This window comes from Uloborus diversus, chromosome 3 (assembly GCF_026930045.1).
Source record: "Uloborus diversus isolate 005 chromosome 3, Udiv.v.3.1, whole genome shotgun sequence".
NCBI lineage: Eukaryota > Metazoa > Arthropoda > Arachnida > Araneae > Uloboridae > Uloborus > Uloborus diversus.
This window is the reverse complement of record NC_072733.1, coordinates 157,325,143-157,343,671: the sequence shown is the minus strand read 5'-3', so window position 1 is coordinate 157,343,671 and position 18,529 is coordinate 157,325,143. Positions and strand designations below refer to the sequence as shown.

The following is an 18,529-nucleotide window of genomic DNA, read 5'->3' as shown; positions in this document are numbered from 1 at the left end:
TCCAATCACTAAAAAAGAAATCTATTTCTATTGACTACGGAAAAATATCTTTCAAACTGAAAATGAGCTCATATAAAAGATTGTTATTTACTGCTCATTTTCAAATAACTTAGAATTTTTTAAAGCAAGAAGAAATCCCCCAAAATTGAACATGAAAAGTGAAATTGGCTATAATAGATTTCATGCTATTCCGTTGGCGCTTCAAACCCTTCTACTTGTAAATATGAGCAAGCTGTACAAGTTTAAATATTCATGGTTTATCGTTGTTTGCATTGTATTTTTGAAGTTAGGTCCATCAAAGTAAAAACAAATTACCCAAAACATATTTAATTTTTCGCTTACAAATTATACTAATATTTTACATTGGCCTCCAAGCCATTAGTTCACGAGTCCTCCAGTATTTTTTAACAGTGCCCTCATAATGAGATTGCACAATACAATTATTCAAATGTTCATAGGTTATTGGTTGGATAGATTTCTTTAAAAAGCAGACTGGTGAATCCACCACTCTGATTCTATAGAGATTGTTTCGCAAACAGACATATATGTCCATTGAGAAATCTAAAAAGATACACTGCTGTCTTTCTTGGATGGCTGGGAATCGTACTGTGTTCCCCCAGAGTCCTCCATCTCTTGTTGAGAGCAGGTTGCTCGTACTGTCCACCTCTGGCAAGTTGAGCTCCGCTACCCGACGTTTTAAACGATTCCATTTGTTGAAATAGCGGTGCGGATAAACGGCTTAAAAACTTGCGGTTTTAGTTTGCTGTGTTGTTGTCCATTTGGCATACAATATAATTCATGTAAGACACAGCAAGCGGTACAAGATTTTCTCGCCAATACTCAAACTGATTGCTCTCCCTTGTAAGAAGTAGACTTGCTCAAAGCCACAGCTCAACTTGACAGAGGTGCACAGTACTATGCTTGAACTATGGTTGTTATTAATATAAATCACATTTTTAAATTTAGTGAAATTATCAATCACAGTTTTTTGTCATTCATTTGAAAAAGAAACTGTTTTCTCATTTCATGCAACATCCATACATTTTTCTAGGGTAAGAATGTGTGGTGAAGTTACGGAAAAAAGTTTTCTAGAAATGGTCCATGAAATGGGTCATATACAGTACTATATAGCGTACCACGATCAACCAATGATTTACCGAAGTGGGGCCAACTCTGCTTTCCACGAAGCAGTAGGTGAAACTATGGTTTATGCAGCTGAAAGCCCAAAGTGCTTGAAAAGTTTAAAACTTACTGAAACTTCTGAATATTCGAAGAGTAAGAAATATTTTTGCTCTTTTTTTCATATTTTAATACTTTGTCATTTGTAGACGGATTTTACAACGATGCTTCTTCTGTGAGAACAAGTACTCTCTCAGTGTAAACAAATCATTAGTATTACAGTAAAAATAATTGTAACTTAATTTCCTTTGGTAAACAAACGCGTGAATATGTTTATTCGAAAATTGAGGATCAAATGCTTTCTGTCTTAATTTTTTGTTTATTTAGTTTGAAATGAGGGAGAGAGAACGTATTTTCTCACGTAAGTATGGCAATGGCCTTGCTTGATATAGTAACCTACAGGTAGAATGCTTATCAAAAGGTCAAAACGAGACATTCTAGCAAAAACAATATGTCTAAGTGGGTAAAGAGTGTAGAATGTTATCATTCTTCGTTGTTTCTTTGGAGATGCTAAAAAAAGACCAGATTATGGTTGTTGTTTAAAAAATCAGATATCTATCAAAAAACATTTAAGCTATGATAAGTAATTTGTAGCACACAATGCATTTTTACATTTAAAAACTGGTTCTTTACTTTGCAGACATCACTAATTTTAAATAAACTGTATCCTCCAGGGATCTTAACTTCATTTTATTCATTATTTTTTAATTTGTCTAAATCATTCAGTGTATGATCAAACAAAAACTTAACAATAACGAATAAATACCTTTGAGCTTGAAAATTGAATGAATGAATTCCCAATGTTTTAATGCACAAAAATTGCAAATTACTTTTTTGTTACCATTTTTCAATACGATGCTTAAAACGTTGATAATTCATTTATTTAAAAACCTGACATCTTGTGAAAGTTCACTGAAATACGTCCTATAATTCATTGTAGTGTATGATAGCGTTTAATGTTTTCACTCCCTTTTACATTCTCAGAGAGTAAATGTTACTCAAATTGTGAAATATACTCACAGAGCAATTACTATTTACTATTTTACATTCTCTGAGGGTAAAATGTTATTTGATCAACTCTAAGTAAAAAAAACAGCTTAACGTTTTTGTAATAAGAATGAATAAAAAATCTCATTTAAGTAAGCAATCTTTAATAAATAATGGGTGTTACAACTAATGCCCTAAAATTAACAATTTTAACTTTAGTTTAAGTCTACTGTCACTTCACTTTCTGCCCCTCTGTTTCATTAATATTCAGTCATTAATTAAAATAAATACACTCAAAAAATATGTTTCATGAACTTAACTTCACTATGAAATAATTTACTGTTGAAAATTCAAGATCTTGGGAAAAACCCAAACTTTGGTAGCCCTAATCATAACCAGTAAAAATAAAGAGTGGTTTTGCTTATTGTAACTTTTTTATTTTAATTAGATATTGTAAGAAGAACGAAAATATGCAACTTAAAATGAATGAATTTGAAAAGAGCAGTTTTTTAATAAATGAATATTATTTTAAAAAAAAAATCATATGTAATAATGAATGGAGTTCAAAACATGTTCATCTATTTCGTAATTTTCAGAAATGCTTCTAAACACTTTGATGAAGCAAGCATTGTCCAAATTTGTGATCCTTCCATGGGCATTAACGCTAGAAATATGGCGCTATTTGATGTTTTCTGGATATATCGTAGAAGAAAATATGACAGAAATATGGTGGAAACTCAGGTATTTATGAATATTTTAATGAAGTTAATAGAGCGTCCATTTGTAGTCCAATTCTGTTGCGTATTGGTTTGATGTTAAACTTTAGATAAAAAATAATATGCGAATGTATAAATAGTCAGTTTTTATTTAAAAAAAAACCCCATTGATAAGCATTATGCTTTTAACAAATTTGAATTACAATGCCTTAGCAACTGCCAAATAGCTTGCATTTAATAAATAGTAATAATGGAAGCACTTATTATTATTTAAGATAATCTATAACTAATTGAACTATATAATACATACTCTTCTAGTTTAAACACTCAACATATTTATTCGTATAGAAACAGCTCAAATTCAAATTGATCAAAGTCTCGTCGAAAAATATTTCCGATTGACAATTTAAATGACTCAGTTGAGTAAACATGACCATGAAAAGTGCTCACGAGACCCATCTTTTTATTTTTATTACCCAATTGCGTAAAAAACTAATCACCAGAGAGCCCTTCTTCCTTCTTATGAACTTGAGAAAACCTCAAACCATCACGATAAAGAGTGAAGAGACTTGACAGAGCGTGAACTTCAGACTATCTTGGTAAAACACACGTCTTGTGATAGTATAAATTCTTAACTTGCTTCACTGAAAACTGATAACAACTTTACTTCCTCATAAATCTTCTTTAGAACGTGGTTTAGGGAGCTTTTAATTTAAAAATGGGAGCTTTGTGTACATTCGGTAAATTTTGATGAGTTTCATTCGACAAAAGTGATTTATAAACAAGCTAATTATATAATTAATCTTTACTTTGAGACGTGCTTTATCGCTTTATACTTTGAAATAAGAAAAAAAAAATCAGTAAATAATCGAAGAGGAAACAAGGACTTTATTTTCTTGCTTTCTAAAGGTTTTAGTATATTAGGGCTGTTCCACAAATGAATTGACATTTTATCCTACACGTAACAGCTCTATAATTTATTTCAAAAGTAATGATCTAAATGCGAAGTAAACCTAATGACTCGCACAAATTCTTCGGCTAATATGTTTGTTGGTTCATTTTTTTTTGAAATATTACTTTTGATGCACTCCCCATAGCGATTTTTCTATTCAATATGTTCCTTATAAATGATAGTACGCTACTTTAATTATGTACAAAAATTATCCCTGACAGTTTCGCACATTTAAATTGAAAGTTTTGAAATCAGTAAATTATCGAGGAAGAAACAAAGACGTAATTTCCTTGCTTTCAACAGGTTTTGATACATTAGGGCTGTTACACCAAAGAGCTGACATTTTATCCTACACGTGACACCTCTATATTTAATTTAAAAAGTAATAGTCTAAATGTGTAATAAACCTAAGAAATTACATTTGTATGAGCAATTTTTTGGCAAATTCGCTTGTCGATTGCAGTTTTTTTAAATATTGCTTTTGGTATGTTCCTATAGCGTCGTTTCTATTCAGTATTACCTTTATAGATGTTAGTATACAACTTTAATTATGAAAAAAAAAATCCTGATAGTTTCGCGCCTTTAAACGAAAAACTTTGAAATTATAAACAAAAAAAGTATGAAAAAAACTGAACTTTTCAAGGAAATGTTAATGTCTTTATGAATATAAGTGATATGCTTATAAAAATACAAACATACGTTTATCACTTCAATTAAATTATTTTAAAAAAATATCATATTCAAATCTGCATTCTAAGATCGTTATGACCGTTCGGGTCACAGGGTAACCTACAGGGTAACCTCCCTCCCTGCAGGATGACTTCTAACTTATCAAGTACATTTTTTAAAAAATAACTATTAGCTTTTGTATTAGTCAAAGCTCAAGAAATATTCACTGAGAAATTTTTAAGTTATTCCACATTTTTCTATATTGTAAAGTGCTTATATTTTTTTTTCCAACCCATGTTTAAGTTTCATCTTAACATTCATTTACTTAATAAATGACGCTTAAGCAGCTGCTTCTTTTTTCCAATTAAAAACCAAATGGCAATTATCCAAAAAAGATTGCATTATTTTTCGCTCTGTACTTCTGATGAAATTCTATTAAGTACAAACTAGAATTTCATTTCTAAAAAAGCTTCAAAAACGTCATGTTTCAGGAGGTCGTTTCAAGGACTAGAGCCACCAGATGAGGAAGCATCTAAACTCTTTGACGCTGGTTCTAAATACCATGTGATAAACAATATTCCATACATGAGGTACGAATATTTACTTTTATTACATTCTCAAGTTTGTTTAGAGAACATTTTACTGCTTTTTTGCGACTCATTAATTTCGAAATTATATTCTCAAATATTTAAAGCATTTCCTGTCTATATAAATATGCCTTTTGAGTATATATACTTAATTTTCCTTCAAACTTGTATAAAGGCCCCAAGGTTTTCCCTAATTATTTAATTAATTGCTTATTTTGGAAGCTAGGGTTTTTTTTTTTGAAGTCAATGCTATCCAATTAGGATTAGTACCGTACTCTTTCCTCTAAAGCTTTAGTTAAAAATATTGACAGTACTCAAGCATTTATACGGCAGAAAAGCTCTTGATTTCTTGAGTTAAAACAAAGATTTTCCTTTTATAAAATTGTCTAATAATGAAATTATTGCTCAGAAATTAACGAAATTTTGTGTAGAACTTATGAAGGGATGGGGATTAGATTGAGCGAATGACAAAATAGTTTAAAATTACACCGCCAGAGGGCACTTCTATTGAAATTCACCTTTAATACCGGTTCATTATTCATATTTCACCGTCTTCACCAGATGGAGCTCCTCCATGCTCCTGTTCAATACTGCCGTGCTAAGCACAGATGTGGTATCTGCAGATTTTATCAAAATTGAGTTATTGTCACCAGGTGGTCGTTAGTAATTTAATTTACCTAAATCTCAAGGTTTTTTGGCGATTTGTGAACGCGAAATATTAAAAAAAGCTTTAAGAAAAAAGTCGTAACTGCACAGTTTGCGGAGTTTGCTAAGGCAATTTGAACGTAAGTGACAAATACTAAGCCTTTTAAGTGGTATCTGCGCAGTTACCACTTTTTTCCTTAGTATTTTTTGTAGATACGACTTTTATACCTTAGTAAAGCAGCAAATTTAATAATGTAGCAGTTGAGTGTAACACAGAATATTAAAATTAGTTTACCGTTGAATAGTTGATAGAGGATGATAATAAAAACTAATACAACTTTGCATAATTGTTAAAGTAAATATTCAGCTTTTTCTATTTAAATGGTTAGTTAAAATGCAAATTCTAAAAATGAAATGCATGTAAAATATTCATATCTAATTCTTTCATGCAAAAAAAAACGCATTTCATTCTACGGCCAGTAATATTTTTATTTAAGTATCATCTGCTGTCAAAATTATCTTCATGCTCGGTAAAAATGAATCTAGAAAATAAAACATTATAAAAAGCACATTCTTTGAACATAAAAAACAGAAAAGTGTTATGGATTACAGTTTTAACTGTCCGGAGTTTTGAAAATGGTATCTTTCAGAAGGTAGATTCTGTTAGATTTGTATTAACGAAATAAAGCGAAACAGCTAAGTCCAAAGAAAGCAGATGTTTTCAGTATAATTTAATGATACATTGAGCACGTTTTACTAAACTATTTTTATCGTATCTGTGCCCCTAAAAATGCCTAGTAATTGTCACTTACGGTGAAAATAGCTTAGTATATGAAAAGGTTTTGAAAAGAAAATTTGTCGTAACTACATTTATTAATTTTAAATTAAGATTTTTACAAAAATACTCTCTTATGGTTTTTAGATAAGTTATTTACGAAACAACTACCGCAAGTTGAGCATTTAATTAAATCACAAATCAAAGAAGCGAGTTGTAAAACTTTAATCATCAATTTCTCATTTTGAGCTCTACTGCAGATACCACATCTTTGCTTAGCACGGCAGAATACTTCATGTTTAGGGCGTCCTCAAAAATCACTTCGCAGAAGCACGTGTCATCCATCAGCGGCCACTTTCATGATCTGTTGTCCTTGTGATCTCCTGATTTCAATCCATGTAACTTTTAGCTTTGGATGTATTTGAATCATCTCGTAACTTGTGATAATCCTGATACTTCATCTGATCTTTCCGGCAGCATTTCACAGCACATTCGTAGGATTTCCCGGAGTGCATTGCGGTCAACTGTATATCATGCTATGCCACGATTTCAGAAGGTAGCAGAAAACGAGGGCCGTCATGTTGAACGTGTTTTGTTACAATATCTTGTTTTCTTCTATCTTTAATGTGTTTCGTCAATCATTGTCGTAAATATACAGTAAACACGTCCTTTAGCGGCGAAACTTGGGATTGTTTTTCATATTCACTCAAGCTAACTCCCATCCCTACATTATGTTCTACACAGAATTTCGTCAAATTCTGAGTAATAGTTTCGCCGTTAGACTACTTTAAAGTAGGGTCGTTTAATCATTGCCACTCTGTATTAGCGAAGCATTCAGCCTCGTTTATTTTCATCAAAATCAATGTGTTTTAAAGTTTAGTTTCATTCTATCATGCTTTGAATTGTTAAATAGCTAAAGACTAAACCTCTTAAATTATTCTTGAAAGCTTTACTCATGTTGCTCAGTAAACCTAGAATGTCAAAAACAAAACAAAAAATAAATAAACAACAAAAATTGTATGATTTCATATTTTTTGACGAATCTAAGAAGTTTATTGCTGAAAAAAAAAAAAGACATTGCGCGTTATTCAGGGAACACGATTGAGTGCCGGTATTTAGGGTGAATCTCATTCATTACAATAAAAGTATTAAAATATCAGTCGAGAAGATTATAATAGAAAACTTTTTAGGCTAAAAGTTACTCTGAATGACTGTACCTGTTTTCCATCAAATGTATTTCTATCGTGTACCATCCGTCTACAGTAAAAATCACGGGGAACTTTCAATCAGAAAAAATTACCCCACTTTTCTCTAAATTTCGTAATGTCATTTTAACAATTATGAACTTTAAAACTTGTGGCTATTAACACTTTTTTGCATTATTTTTTGAATTTAGGTATTTCTTGTGTCGGTTCTTGGAGCATCACTTTCTAGAAGCACTGTGTAAATTATCAGATGAAAATGTACATTCATGTTGTTTTATTAATTCGAAACCAGCTGCGGAAAAATTTTGGTGAGTCTATATTTTTCCACTTACATTTCAACACCACATTAGCAAAAAAATTTTGTTACGGGAAATTGAAAAAAAAATTTAATTTTACAATTCAATACTTCAGTTATTGTTTAATACTTCAATATAATACGTTATTTTCATGACTGAGTGAAAGTTTTTCTTTATACTAGAAAAGCCAGTAAAACTCTTTGCCGTACATCTTTATCCATTTGAGGCAGTGAGAGGCAAAGGGATATAAGTGACAAAATTAAAAATTTGGAGATAACCAGGACAAATAATGGGAAAACCTCTCCTCTGTTTTGGGGCAGGAAATAGTACTAGTAGCCCTAGTAGGTACTGCTGCCCAGCATGATTTCGAAAAAAAAAAGCAACATAATGAAAGCCTACCTAAGATTTGAACTTTAAACTCGATTTACTCGAAAATTTAATTAGTTCACTTACAACTCGTTGCCTCTCACTGCCTCATTTGACTTTTAAATAGCTATGCAAATAACAATAAACTTCTTAGGAAAACTAAACAAAACATCAACGAGCACTCGTTGTGAACGCTTCCTGAAAGGATTAACGTAACATATTAATAAGGAGATTATATTCAGATTTTCGGGAAAATTCAATATTTGTTTTTTGACTAATTAAGAGTTTTCACTACAAATTAAAGAAAAGCTCCTTACTCAGTAACTTTAGTAGGGTAACAGAAACGGTGTATGTGAAATGCATTGTTTGTCTTTTATATATACTCAGCGATCTTAAGAATATTTGTTTTGTATATCTACTTTTCATCTTATGCACTCAAAGAAGATCGCTAAATATAATCTTTGAGTTTTTTCTGCATCTGATTTAATTCAGAGGATTAAGCGTAGATTTCACACGAAAATACATTTCGTATTGCATCTTTGAATATATTAGTAAAATTGTTGTACTTAGTCTTAATAATATGGTCTGTCAATGCAATTGCTCAAGAAAATAAACACAGTAAATGCCAATTTACGTACCGATCATTGCAAATTCCCAATGCACATTGGAAACACGTTTGAACACTTTAAATCAGAAAAAGTGTTTCAGTTGCCTGAATATGCTCTAAAATGTGTTCCAAATGTGCTCTGTAAAAGGAAAAGTGTACTGAAAAGTTTTACGTTTATGTTTTGAATGTGTCCTGCTCAGGATATTTGTTAAATTTAAATTTGATAACACACTTGAGGCATTTGAATGGGGGATATTTGAGAACAGATCGGGAACACATTTGGGCCCGTTTCAACAAATATTGCTCCGAGAAATGAAGATATAAAAACGTGTTGACTGAAAAATAGAGACGAGAACAAGTTTCTCTTTGTTCAACAATAATAACATGTCTCAAAACCAATCAAAACGTTTTCGGCAATGATCCCAAAAAATTGAGCAGGTCTCTAATTCCCGTTACAAAAATATCATAAGCTGCAGGATATCTGTCAAAGATCATGGAGTCGATTTGTTGCGAACTGTGTCTAATGCCTTTTAGACTTCATGACGGATACAAACCACGACCCACAAGTTTTAAAAAACAGCTACACTGTATTATATACACTGGTGTAAGAAAATAAGAGAATTTTTAGATTTGGTCTATTATCTCCAGAACTACTGGACCGATTTTAATGAAATTTGGTATGTACATACAATGAAACAATACAAAACAAATAACCACCCAAAATTTAAAATACATAAGCATGATCATAAATAACACTCGTTAGAGTAGGATGGTATAAAACAGCGGTTGTAAAATTGAACAAAAAAATAATAGGTTAGTAGGGGGTGTGGTCCCTCTAACAGACACATAGGCCTTGCAGTGTGACTCCATACTTGAAATGAAGCAGTTTATGGGATCCTAGGGCAACTGTTTTCACTCGTTCATTAACGCTGTTCTCAGGCTATGGAGGGTCCCCGGAGGGGCGTTGCGAGTTTCGATTGCCCTCCCTAGAGCGTCCCAGGCTTGCTCTATTGGATTAGACTCTGGAGATCTGCTTGGCCAATCCATCCAGTGATTATCCTTCCTTTCAGAAATTCGTCGACCAGAACAGCTCTATATGGACTTGCGTTAACATCCATTAAAATTAGCTCAAGCCTAGCAGTGCCCCTCAAGAGGTAAGCAGAGGGTTCCAAGACCAGATCCCTATACCTCGCAACTGTCACAGAGCCTTTCTCAAAGACAGGGAAGGGTGTGCGGTGATGATGGCACGGTGATGGTGCCGGGCAACATGATGTCTGCCCAGACCGACAAACCACCACCGCCATAATGGTCGATTTTGCGAATATTGGAGGGTAGGTAGCGGATTCCTATTTCTATCCAAATGAACGTAGAACAATAGTAGTCGGTTAAGATGAACCGGGACCCGCTACCTACCCTCCAATATCCGCAAAATCGACCATTATGGCGGTGGTGGTTTGGCGGTCATGTTGGATGGCCGCACACCCCTCCATGTCTTTGAGAGAGGCTCTGCGACAATTGCGAGGTATATTGCCGTGTGCAGGTAAACGGCAGTATCTACAAAAATGAGTTTTTGAGATATTTGAAGAAACGCGTTTTCGATTTCCCACAAATATCAATAAAATATTGAAATTTGATTTTAGGCTATTCTATATGTTTATATTGAAGTATTTTTTTGGCAGTTTGTTTCATTTTGATTTTGCAATCAAAATTTTAATTAAAGCAGATACTGCCGTTTACCTGCTCTTCGCAGTAGTAATTTTCATACACTTTTACTGGTAATCGGCAGTAATTGCACAATGTACTATTGAATGACCAATAATTACAAATTCAACATAATACGGACTAGATATGTCATTACGAAGTATATTTATTGCAATGTGAATAATATATTTTATTTTAAGAAATAAATAATACCGTGTATACACTTGACATAAATTTAATATAAATAAATGAAACGTAATTTAAAAATAAAATATATTTTTTTTACACAAATGTTTTTATGCGAATATAAAAATAAATTAATATATATACATGTATATTTATATATATACATATGTTGGTTATAAATTTATTATTAAAGAGGACATAATTTAAATAGGGTATCGACTTACATCCACTTGATATAAATTTAATCCAAAACACATTTACGTATCTCCTCAGATACCAGATATACTTGCTGATTTAAACAGTCCTTGCTACAACGAACTCATTTTTTGTGTTTTATCTTTTTAAACACTAGATAGATTTTTTTTCGGGGGGGGGGGGGCATCTACCAAATCTTCTGTCATGTTTCTTCTTGATTGGAATTCCTCAAAATCGTGGACGAAGGGAGGCGGGGGGGGGGGGGGGGGTGCAGACATAGAAATCTTCAGATGAAAATTAATTTTTAGGAAATCAAATTCCTTGAACTGATTATCTTCACGATCCACTTTGTAAAAGAGATTCCGGGAACCTCGGCGAAACTCAACTTTGACGATGTCCTCTATGTACAGTCTTGACATGGATTTCAGTTTCCACTGAGATTGTCCTGCAAGGAAACCACGGAAGTGATCTGTAATCATGCTGATGACAGTCAATTTGTTGTTATTGGAGGAAGCCACAAGATGTTCAAAATCGTGAAAATCAAATACATTTACTCAAAATTCAAATACTGACAACGAATAGTCGACAAGGCATATGTTTTGATTGCTTAACGGCATTGTCAAAAACTCTTTAATGTTCCTACGTTGTCACTTGGCAACTGGAAGATTCTTTAGGCATTTTTAAAACTACAACAAATCGCTTAATGTTCCGCACTTTGCAATAAAGCAATAAATATCCATGAAAATTTAGGCGAAAGAAAAGCTTCGTATGTTAACAATGGCTCTCATCGAACTACTAAAAGTGCAGCAGCTTAGTATATATAAAAACTAGTGAAAAATATCGTCTGCGACAGAACAAAACCAATGGAACAGAATCGTTCTGTTGCTACACGTTTATTTATCGTCTGCCAAGCATTACTTGTGTTTACTCGTATGTTATCTTCTATAACTGTACATTAGCAAAAAATAATTTTGTTTTATTGTTTTTAGAACACGGATATGAAGAATCAAAGATTTTTTTTTAATGATGGCTGTGAAATTACAAAACATCTTCTTCGACTTTATTTGACATAAAGTATGATTATTTTCCCAAAGTATCTCCCCCTTTTAAATATCTCTTTTGCTCAAGGACGAGAGACGGTAATTCCCAAATTTTGCCGAAAGATAAAATACGACCTGGCAATCATACCTACATCTAATGAGAAGTGACTAGGAATCATTTTAAAAAATGCAATATTTTCTCTAAATTTGCCAAATCAAGGAAATTTTTGAGAGGTCACACAATGACCTTTCATTGGGGCGTTACTGCTTGCGCTTAGTTGAGCTAAAAAGAAATCGCGAAAACCGTTTATGCGTCTTGGTTCAAGTTTTGGCGGCGATTCATTTTTGTTCCATTCTTCGGACAATGGCTATGGGCAGGTATAGAGCAGTAAGTACATACTGCTGATTACCTGTCTAATGTAGCGATAATATCAGTTACTGCTAATCACCACTGATTAAAAACAAAATGCTTTTATTTAGCGCTAACCAAATAAACATGCTTGCACCATAAAACTGAAGAAACATAGATTTGAAAAATTCCAAAAAAAGAAAAAAAAAAGAAAATGGAAAAATTTGCAGTTACTGCCATTTACCCTTCCACGGCAGAACAATCATGGGCAAAAACTTTCATGAAAAAAAAAATGCAGTTACTGCCGTTTGCCTGCCCACGATAGACAGTTTTCGTTCTTCCGTGTGCAGGTAAAGAGCAGTAAGTGCATTCTACCAATTACCTGCAAAATGTAGCGACAAAAGCAGTTACTGCCGTTTACCAGACCACGGGAGAAAGTTTTCGTTCTTCCATGGGCAGGTAAAGAGCAGTAAGTACATACTGCCGACTTCCCGCAAAATGTTGCTAAAAAAGCAGTTACTGCTAATTACCACTGATAAAAAAATGCTTTTTTTTCTGCGGCAGCCAAATAAAAATGTTTGTACCATAAAACTATAAAAATAAAGATTTCAAAAATGCAAAAAAACGAAAATCGAAAAATCTGTAGTTACTGCCGTTTACCTGCACACGACAATATAGGGATGTGGTCTTGGAACCCTCTGCTCACCTCTTGAGGGGCACTACTAGCCCTGAGCTAATTTTAATGGATGTTAACGCAAGTCCATATAGAGCTCTTCTGGTCGACGAATTTCTGGAAGGGAGGATATACCCTGGATGGATAGGCTAAGCAAATCTCTAGACTCCAACCCTATAGAGCATGTCGGGGACGCTCTCGGTAGGGCAATCGCATCCCGCAACACCCCTTCGGGGACCCTCCACAGCCTGAGAACAGCGTTAATGAACGAGTGGAAGCAATTTCTCTAGGATCACATAAACTAATTCATTTCAAGTATGGAGTCACACTGCGAGGCTTATATGTCTGTTAGAGGGGACTATACCACCTACTAATCCATTTTTTTGTTCAATTTTGCAACCGCTGTTTCATACCGTTCGACTCTAACGAGTGTTTTTTATGATCATGCGTAAATTTTTGGTAGTTATTTTTTTTTTGTATGGTTTTAATATATGTACATACCAAATTTCATTAAAATCGGTCCAGTAGTTCTGGAGATAATAGACCGAATCTAAAAATTCTCTTCATTTCTTACACCAGTGTACATACCTCTAACGCCTTTGCTTTTTGGAATAATTCTAATAATAATAAAAAAACTTTGGTTGCTTCCTATACATATTGACGATGAAGATAGTAAGTCAGGTCATACGTTAAGATTTTGCAGAAAACACATCTGCAAAATTGAGAGAATATGATTTCAATAGGTATCTCTAAACTGAATGAATTTTAAACACAATTGCTAACCTCTTTCAAAAATACATCAAATATTTACACTTACCTACTTTTCTTTATACATTATAGTTACAGTAACAGAATAATGGCTTAAAATACGACAAAACAACTTGACACAAGGCTAAAACTTAACGAAAAAAAGTTATATAATTGTAAAACTCAAAACTAAAATCAGAATAACATTATATCACAATGAAGATCCGATCTGAAATAACTATGGAACCACCTAGCGTCCATACAGGTGCACGGATTAGGCAACAAAATGATTACTTAATGGGAAAAGATTTATTTTTCGTTTGACCACTTCCTTCAATAACTTTTAGATACATACATGTAGCTAGAATCTCACTATGTGACATGAATGCAATCTCTAATGAATGCAACGTGATGCAGGGTTACAGCTAAATGATAATATTTATATCAGGAAGACTTCGGTAATTTTTCACGTTTTATGAGCGTGATGAAAAATTGCAAATTACCATTTTATGTATGAGTCACATTTGACCAACTTATGAATTGCTTAATGTATGCCTTTCATTTTAATTGTTTTCTCTTAAAATGTTGTCAAACTACATTGCTTATGCTTTGGTGAATATTCAAACATACAAGTAGAGTGACTCTAAAGTGACTCTGTTTTGCATATTTATTTCTAATATTTTTAAGCGAGTAGTGGGAATTCTTACTTGGGGCACTTCTTTTTTTCTACAACTCTTACTTGGGCAGTTTTGTTTGTACTCAAAGTAAATGTTAATTTAAAAAGTTCTTACAAAAACAATGGGGCAGAAAACCGTAAAAAGATTTTCCGAAGACTTACTGTTTGTCAAACTTGACGTAATGAAGATTTATTGATGTTTTCTCTTTTGAGTTCTATTAAGGAATTCCTTTTTTTCCTTTTTAATATAGGTGTCAAGATGTTTTCTTTACATTATTATTATTATTATTATTATTATTATTATTATTATTATTATTATTATTATTTGCTAACAGAAAAAAAAAACTAATGTTTTAAAAATTGGGATAATGAACAGCAGTGAATATTAACTAAATATTGCATGCATTGAAGAGTACAGCTTCGTTTATTGAAAGAAGACATTTGAAAGGACTTGGACAAAATTAATTATTATTGGGATAATAAACAGCAGTGAATATTAACTAAATATTGCATGCATTGAAGAGTACAGCTTCGTTTATTGAAAGAAGACATTTGAAAGGACTAGGGCAAAATTTATTATTATTATTATTATTTGCTAACAGAAAAAAAAATAATGTTTTAAAAATTGGGATAATAAACAGCAGTGAATATTAGCTAAATATTGCATGCATTGAAGAGTACAGCTTCGTTTATTGAAAGAAGACATTTGAAAGAACTTGGGCAAAATAATTAATTTACACTCCTTACTACTCAGTACTTTAAGCGAAAAATCGAAACTAAAGTTTCTGCTAAGCAAAACTCACAAAGCTTTATTTTATTCTGAAAGGGGAAAAGTAGTAAAACAAGCAGCGCTACTGACTTAAAAAATCCTTACATTTGTGTCTGTGTTTATAATATTTTTTCCAGTGCCGCACCTATTTATCCATACATTCATGAACAATACATTAGTTCGGGAGAAGGAACCAGATATGTAGAGATTTTATTGAAAAGGAGCTAGACACCTCAAAAATGACGTGAAAGCATAATGCTTTTTCTTCGATAAACGAAGTTGACATAAGCAGTTCCGGTATATCAACAATCGCTATTGTCCAAGCACCTATAATGAAAACTCTGACTTTTACGATTCTACGAACCATTTATGCTGACGCGATTTAATAATTCGAAGAAATTTGAGGTTTGTAACATTTAATGATTACAGTAGTTGAGCTTGCTCTTTGAACAAAACTTGTGAACGTCTTTTTTTTTCTTGCGACTAAATGCAATACCGCTTTAATTTTAAATTTTTAATGCCTTTCAGGAAAATGATGTCTCTTGGAGCTTCAGTGACATGGCAAGAAGCGTTGGAAACTCTGACTGGTCATTCTAATTTGTCTCCAAGTCCTCTCATTGAATATTACAAACCTCTGCATTTATGGTTAACGGAATATAACGAGAAGTACAATATTGCCGTATCTTGGTAGACGTAGATTTTCGAGTGAACAGAGCTCTTGTTCAACGTAATAATCGAACAATTAAGCTTTTGTCATAGATTAGTAAATAAGTTTGAGTACCAAACTGTCTAAAAACTTTTTGTGTAACGGAAAATTAAAATGTTTGAAAAAAAAAATGTGGTGAGTGTTTTATTTTAAATAGTTTCAAAGATATACTCAGACATCAATGAATATTTTACATGAAATTTATAAATTGGAGAAAATTCAACTTGCTTACAGTATTGACACGTGATGTCCCGTAACATTTATTTCACATTATTTTCTACATTTTGAAACTCTCATTTTACCGAGATAAGAATAATGTTGAAAAAGTAATGCACATTGTCATCAAAGTTGTTTTAGAAAGAGTTATATTAGGAAACATTCTGGCATAAATCCTTTTCATCCAGACAGCCAATTGTTTCCAAATTTCCCGTGTGTTTGACTAACATAAAACAAGCTAAACCACTAAAATGTAGCGTAAAAACACGGAAGTTAACCTGCTATTGCAATTAGCTAACGCAATTAGCTTTTTGCGTTAGCAAAAAAAAAGGGAAATTTATGTGATTTTCACTTTCAAATTTAGTTAGGACATGGAAATGATGAATAGAAGAATTGCAGTCTCCATGTTAGTCTCTAGTCTCCAACAAAATGCAATCAGACCTTTTACAGTCTCTTTCTTGTTTCTCTCTGTCAATATTCCCACATTTTATTTTGCATTTAGCTCCTTTAGTGCTTTTTCCCCCTTCTTTTAAATGGTGTACAAATAAGATGCATATTTTTTAGCTCTATTTTATGTAATATGGTTGGTCAAAAAATCACTCAGCCTTAGCCTTGCTTGGTGGCCTGATTTATGGGGCCCGATTTCTGAAATTCATCTTCTTCCGCTCTCCCGTTTTCAAATCCAAATAAGTGAAATGTTTTAATTTGGAGCAAAATAATTCAGAAGACCATGCAAATTAGTAAGAAATCTTTGGTAATTGAATTGAAAGTTGTTTTTCGGTATGACATAAATTTTAAATGTGCCACTATTTAAGCTTTTGGAGCACAATAAATAGAAATAAGTGGGATTTAATTAAATGAAATTAAAATTAGATGTAAAATTTAAGCATTTCAAAAAAAAAAAAAATCCATCAAGGAATATTTGAATAAAACACAGTACTTCCTTTTGTCAAATTTCTTTCGTATAACAAGGAATAATTTTGGAATGTTTAACTGAACACTTTTCATCAATGCAGTTCGAAACTTTTCATATCTGTGGATCAAGGATTGGCAAGCATTTTTTTTCCTTTTAATTGAAGAGGGTAAGTAATAAGAAGTATAAAATTTTACCATTAAAAAATAACTTTTATCTTTTAATTTCATTCAATTACTTATTTATTTGTGTACCATGCTGAAACTTTTAAAAATGTTTTAAATAATATATATATGTATAAGTTCTCACATTTTCTTTTAAATTATGTATAATTTCGTGATGGTCAACGTTTGGTAATTTTTGCTATTTTTCAATTTACGTGGAAAATACTGCTAATTCATCAAGCAAAATAATAAGAAATGATAGGGTTTTGCCTATTATCAAAGCATTCAAAGAAAATAAACAAAACTTTAATGAAATCGAAAATATCACGGACAAAACTTCTGGTTCATTTGCCTTGTTGATATAGAATGACCCGAATGCCTTCCAGGAGGATTAATAATGGTTACTGACCTTTTCTGCTCATTGGAATTCGAAAAAAAGAAAGAAAGAAAGAAAAAAGAAACACGAAATCTCCCATCAAGCAAATCGTTATAGGTTAAAATCTTAAGCCTTACACAAAATTCTAATAATAAAAAAAAAGTTTGGTTGCTTCCTATACATATTGACGATGAAGATAGTAAGTCAGGTCATACGTTAAGATTTTGCAGAAAACACATCTGCAAGATTGAGCGAATATAATTTCAATTGGCATCTCGTTTGCAAATGAGATATTCAAAAACGAGATGCATTTGAAATCAAATATGATTTCAAATGCATCTCGTTTTTGCTTCAGCTTAAAGAAATCAATCTAATTGCACATATGGGGCAGTGAGAAGCAAAGGGATGTAAGTCAACATTTTCAAGTTTTGAGTTAAACGCGTTTAAAGACAAGGTCCTAGGTAGGCTTTCATTGATTTTTTTTTCTAAATCATGCTGTGTAACAGAACCTACCAGGGCTAATAGTACTATCTCTTGCCCCAAGACAGAGGAGAGGTTCATCTGCCATTCGTACTGGTTATCTCCAAATTTTTAATTTTGCCACTTTACATCCCTTTTGCTAGTCACTGCCACATATGTGGGCAAAGTTTTTGTTGTTTTTCATTATGCATTGAATATCCTTTTGCACCCTCCTCCCCCCTTCCATCCCTGGAAAATTATGAAATGACGTGCCTGATGGGACAACATAAGGATTCGAATTCAAGGTCTTCTGACTCTTAACCATGCACGATAAAAGTCATTCGGCCACCTCGGCCAGTCCTCGGTCGAGACTGA

At 32.7% G+C, this 18,529-nt stretch overlaps 1 protein-coding gene across 1 annotated transcript; it reads left to right on the top strand.

Moving 5' to 3' along the window:
• Nucleotides 1–1,051: 1,051 nt before the first annotated feature.
• LOC129218266 (angiotensin-converting enzyme-like) lies at nucleotides 1,052–16,125 on the top strand (the record flags this gene model as incomplete). Its single annotated transcript, XM_054852492.1, is given in 5 exon segments — nucleotides 1,052–1,275; nucleotides 2,763–2,907; nucleotides 4,995–5,093; nucleotides 7,907–8,023; nucleotides 15,849–16,125. Coding segments are annotated over 5 exon segments (748 nt in total), but the record flags the coding sequence as incomplete, so codon positions are not given.
• Between the last annotated feature and the right edge of the window lie 2,404 nt (nucleotides 16,126–18,529).